The sequence below is a fragment of the Neomonachus schauinslandi genome, chromosome 12 (genome assembly GCF_002201575.2).
Source record: "Neomonachus schauinslandi chromosome 12, ASM220157v2, whole genome shotgun sequence".
Classification (NCBI taxonomy): Eukaryota; Metazoa; Chordata; class Mammalia; order Carnivora; family Phocidae; genus Neomonachus; species Neomonachus schauinslandi.
In genome coordinates, this window is record NC_058414.1 from 44,797,963 (window position 1) to 44,803,962 (window position 6,000).

The 6,000-nt window shown below is 36.0% G+C and overlaps 1 protein-coding gene across 1 annotated transcript in view; it reads left to right on the forward strand.

Moving 5' to 3' along the window:
• SCIN (scinderin) overlaps positions 1–5,598 on the forward strand; it is a 76,837-nt gene extending 71,239 nt beyond the window's left edge. The window contains exons 14-16 of the mRNA XM_021689576.1: positions 1,448–1,525; positions 3,461–3,521; positions 4,767–5,598. Of these exons, the coding sequence (XP_021545251.1) occupies positions 1,448–1,525; positions 3,461–3,521; positions 4,767–4,894 (267 nt within the window). The 3' untranslated portion in view covers positions 4,895–5,598. The remainder of the gene's footprint in view (positions 1–1,447; positions 1,526–3,460; positions 3,522–4,766) is intronic.
• The last annotated feature ends 402 nt before the right edge of the window (positions 5,599–6,000 follow it).

Here is a 6,000-nt window from a genome sequence, read left to right on the forward strand (position 1 = left end):
TGCAATATCGCTTACTTGGTGATGTTACTTACTAGCTGTGTGACCTTAGGCTGGTTACTTACCCTCTCTGTGCTGTAGTATTCTCATCTGTAAAATGGGGATAATCCTAGTACCCACTTCATAGAGTTGTGTGAATATTAAATTAGTTGTTCATATAAAGGATTTAGAACAGTGCCTGACATGGAGTGATATTTAAAATTTTTGCTTTTTTAAATCATTATGTGATTGGTAAATATTCTGTAAAAAAGATGATATAAACTAAGTTTTTGCCTTCTGTAAGTAGTTTTTGTCTGTTTTTGTATAACAGTCTCAAAATTTCATCAGGTTATAATAAATATGTGTTATGCTCAGAAGGCTGCAGGTTGCCTGGGACCAAGTTAACCTAGGTCCAGCCCAGCTGGGTGGTTCTCCTTTGGGCTGCAGGCTGGATTCATGGCTGTTTTTCCCACGACTGAGCCCAGGAATGCAAGAGGGCCCCTGATGAGTCACATTTGCTAATATGACATGGCCAAGGCCAAAGCCACCTCCACTCACTCGACTGTACTATAACAAAGTCACACAGCAGAGGGAAGGAGTGAAGAATTAAGAACCACAACCCTATCTACCACACCTTCCTAAGGGTCAGGGGGTTCGTTATCCAGAATCTTTTAAAAATTTGGAACTTTGGATTAATACCTGCCCACTGGTAGTGGGTGTGTTAAACTAAACCTCCCTAGCAAACTTTAAAGTTAACTACAGAGAACATGATTTAACACATTTAAGATAATAATAATAAGAAAACTTTGCATATGAAATATTATATCATCTTGTCAAAAATTGTTGATTTAGAAAATGACCAGACCTATTGATTTTATTAAAATAATCTTGACCTACACAATAAAAAACAATTGAATACTTAGACCATAAACTCAAATGTCTTTAGGGATGAGGAAGGCAATGGAAATCTGTGAAGCAGCTTGTCACAAGGGACCGGAAGTGGAACTGGGGTCCGACTGCCTGTAGCCTCCCTGAGGCATTCAGGGGCCATGTTCGTAGTCAGCACTGTGCTTCCCAGATAAGATTCCATCAGCTTGTGATAGATGATGAAACAAATAAACAATTTTCTAAATCTTTTTTTTTAAGATTTTATTTATTTGAGAGAGAAAGAGAGAGAGAGAGGACGAGAGCAGGGTGAGGAGCAGACTCCCCACTGAGCAGGGAGCCTGACGTGTGGCTCGATCCTGGGACTCCGGGATCATGACCTGAGCCGAAGGCAGCTGCTTAACTGACTGAGCCACCCAGGCGCCCAACAATTATCTAAATCTTTATTACCCAGAAATAACAAAAAATGATGACTAACAAACTTTATTTTTGTGGTGCTTTAAAATAATACAATGCATTGGTATCCTATATATTAGAAAAATTATTGCTTTACTCTTTGATCCTAAGGCTTTTTCATACATTTCAGATTCAAGAGGTTCCAGGAGAGTTCACCCAGGATGATTTAGCAGAAGATGATGTCATGTTACTAGATGCTTGGGAACAGGTAAAACTGTATTTGGTGTGCTTGTACTTGGGAGCTGACAAAACCTGCTTTGAAAAATGGCAAGTCTAATAATAAATGGACCTATGGATTTAGGCTGTATTTTAAAGACTCAACACAGTTTGGCAAAAAATAAAACTGATACATGTAGCAAATTGATTTCTTAAAATGGAAAAAATTCCATGGCTACTGTCTGTGGCTGTACAGTTTTAGGTGAAAAACTTCCATTTTTCATTTATTTTTAAAATTGATTTACTCCTAATTTCTTCATGCATTCATCCATTCATTTAACTAGTAAATGCATTAGTGGATACAATGCCATGGGGGAACAGGGCCATGGGGACGTCAAAGATTCAGAATTTTTCTTGAAATCTGATGAGAAGTCATCATAGGGGGCCTTTCCCCTGAGGAAGAAACAGACATAGAATAGTTTTGAATCTACACAGAAAATATGTTGCTGTTATGTATATCTTTATTTGGGAGAAAATGAATGGGGATTTGGCATGCCATATCTGATAGTTAGGTTTTTTTTTGTTGTTGTTGTTGTTTTTTACCCTTTGTGTAAACTGATAATAGTGGAAGGGAAAAATAAATATATTAGGAACTAAAATGTATAGAACAATTATGAAACCCGTATCTGAATTAGGCCCACTCTTAGAGTCAACCCTAGTAATTGTTACTTCTAGGTCTGTTCTTAATTGCTAAAGTCATTTGGTTATATTACCCCTTAGCTTCTTGGTATAGAATTGCCATATTTGAATTTGGAATCTAGTCACAGATTCTCCCCAGGTGAATGGATCACATATTTATAGATAGGAAATTTAAAATGTCATGTCAGTAAAACACCTTTGTATATTAAGAATTACAAAATAAGAATGGCATTTCCTTATTCAAAACAATTATGTCCATTTGTAGTCAGTTCTGCAGTCAAGGATACTTGAGAATATTTCCCTTACTACATTTTATTTTTTAAATCATTTTTTTCATTTACATGACCAAGCTGTCGTTGTTTGTTCTATGCCCTGCAAGCAAATATTTCAGTACTTTCAGTATGAATTAGAATACAATCAAAACTAATTTGGCCAAAATTTCTCTGCCAACAAGTTATTTTAAAGTGATTTGAATATAAGGTAATTCGGGGCACCTGGGTGGCTCAGTTGTTAGGTAAGTGTCTGCCTTCGGCTCAGGTCATGATCCCAGGGTCCTGGGATCGAGCCCCCCATTGGGCTTGCTGCTCAGCGGGGAGCCTGCTTCTGGCCCTCCCCCAGCTCCTGTGCGCCCTCGCTCTGGCTCTCGCATGTGTGTGCTTCCCCCCACCCCCCTCTTTCTCAAATAAATAAATAAATAAAATCTTTTAAAGTAAATAAATATAAGGTAATTCAAGAGAATGTTTCAGCATTGAAGTCCACAGCCTATACATTTGACAAGAAGGATACATACAGAATATGTAATTATATCAGTTTTAAAAAAAACTCAATATTTAAATACTAAACATTGTAGCACTTTTACCAAAGTGTTAGAAGATACAGTTTTAGGTGTACACTACAGGCTTATGGCAGAGGCTTTGCAAGGGAGGCTGAGGTCCCCCCAGGATAATAATATGGGGATAATGACTGCCTTACATACCCTAAATGGGTGGCTGCAGAAAACAGCCAATATGTTGTTTTGAGAAAGTGTATAAACTAGAAAATACTATATAAACCTGAAATATCAGAATGTGGATTCTGGAGTAAAACTGGCTGGATATCAATCTAGAGTATCTCTTAATAAGTGCAAACATTGGAAAGTGATGGGCCTTCTCTGCACCTCCTTCTCCACATCCCTAACTTGGGGGCTTGCTGTGAAGGTGAAATGAGCAATGTGTGAGAAGCATTTGGTACAGGGCTTGCACTGAGCCTTTACTCTCCAAACCGTACATATTATTGTTTCACTTTTCAGATTTTTATTTGGGTCGGCAAAGATGCCAATGAAGTTGAGAGAACAGAATCTCTGAAGTCTGGTAAGCAAGATCCCATGGACAATGAATGGCATTTATCCTGAGTGCTTATTACAAAGCTCTTGACTGCTCTTTTCACCACATTCTTCAAAACCACATATTAAAACTGAGCAGAATCTAATAAGCTTTTGCTTTCAGAACTCAAGTATAATGGAATTTTTTTGAACTGAAGAATTTCAGAATAAGAATAAGAAGAATGTTTTATTACCTAATTTAGAACATGATTACATCAGTTTATTCTGAAAACTTTAAATTCACTTAAACAATATTATATTATAGAAATAGTAAAACCTCTATAACTATGATAACCTAGATTTTTTTAAAGCTTTTTGAGTAATGCTGTTCTTTCTGCACAATTTTTTTTATTTTTGAAAAGTACAGGAATAATTATGCCATAAGGATAATTCTATAAAGTTTGAAATTTTTTTAAGCAACCATTAGACTCTCATGTGCAATCCATGGCAGATGAGAGAAATCAATAAGGAATTGTTCATATGGAACGGTATTTGGCTACTTCAGGGCAATGAAGATTTGATTCATTATTTTTATTGGGAGACTTTTCATTTCATAGTTATTTTAGTTTAATCAAAACTAACTGACCCTACGACCCAGGAATTGCACTACTGGGTATTTACCCCAAAGATACAAATGTAGGGATCCAAAGGGGCACATGCACCCCAATGCTTATAGCAGCAATGTCCACAATAGCCAAACTATGGAAAGAGCCCAGATGAATGGATAAAGATGTGTGTGTGTGTGTGTATACACACACATATACAATGGAATATTACTCAGCCATCAAAAAGAATGAAATCTTGCCATTTGCAATGACGTGGATGGAACTAGAGGGTATTATGTTCAGTGAAATAAGTCAGTCAGAGAAAGACAAATACCATATAATTTCACTCATATGTGGAATTTAAGAAACAAAACAGATGAACATAGGGGAAGGGAAGGAAAAATAAAATAAGAGGACAACAGAGAGGGAGACAAACCATAAGAGACTCTTAACTATAGGCAACAAACTGAGGGTTGCTGGAGGGTTGGTGGGTGGGGGATGGGGTAACTGGGTGACGGGCATTAAGAGGGAACTTGAAGTAAGGGCACTGGGTGTTGTATGCAACTGAGGAATCACCGAATTCTACCTCCGAAACTAATAATACAATATATGTTAATTAAATTGAATTTAAATAAAAATTTTTTTAAAAAACAACTAACTGAATGTGTTTGTCTTTCAATTCTTTATAGCCAAAATGTATCTTGAGACAGATCCTTCTGGAAGAGACAAGAGGACGCCAATTGTCATCGTAAAGCAGGGCCATGAGCCGGCCACATTCACAGGCTGGTTCCTGGGCTGGGATTCCAGAAGGTGGTAAACTGGTTTTTGTAGGAAAAAAACAAACAGATATTTTGGAGCCACTGTCCCATTGCTATTTTGAGGGGAAGAAAGGTTTTTTGGTTTGTTTGGTTTTAGAAAATTAACCGGCCCTATGACTATTTTTTAATGCCTACTATTGGTTTGAAATTCTTTTTAAACTAGAATTTTCTTCTGTTAGTATTTTAAAATAACCTAAAGGGAATTTTTGTTATGGACCAATGTTAACTCTGCTGGAAACTGACTTATATCTTTTTATATGACCTTTTAAAAGTGAGAAGCTGCACGTAATCTAGGGGAGTTCATCAGGGAATTTTATAATTCAGGAAACTTTAGCCAAACTTGTTCTTTAATATGCCAGAGAAGTAAGCCATAATTTTGAGGTTATTCTCCTTTCCATGTGCTGTGTTCAAAAGAATTGTATATTTGCAGTGAGGTTTATGTTAGGATGGTTTAAAAGTTTGTTGTTATTTTCCTTCTTCAGCCAATGTGACTCTGATACCATTCACTTCTAAGTATCTTTTTCTAATTTTACCATTTTTGCCTTTTAAAAAGCCTTTGAAATCACAGCTTTTTCATGACAAAATAATTACAGTCTTATCTGGTTGTATGTATGTATGTACTTATTTGACATGTTTAATACCACAAAGGTTATGTATGAAAAAATTCACTAATGCTGTCTTTCATCATTAAAATGCATCTCTTTTGAAAAGGTTTTTTGTTGTGACATTTTATTTAAATATGACATGTGAGTTAATTACACAGTTTTAAGGTTAAATACTTTTATGCATAAATAAATATGAATTTAATATTTCTTAATTCATCCTCATTAAGTAGTCAAACTTAAACAACTTTTCCAAGGTTACATAATTATGAAAGATTTTGAAGATCAGTACATATGACATCTGGGCCCTGTTAAAGGATAAACTGAGGCGTATCAGACATTTCAAGAGTTTATTTGAGCAAAAATCAATTTGGATTTGGCAGTGCCAAACTCTACCAGCAGGAGCGCAGGGAAAGACTTTTCTAAAGAAAAAGTAAAGCAAAGTAAGGAAATTCTTTTTTTCTTTTTTTCAGATTTTACTTATTTATTTGTCAGAGAGAGAA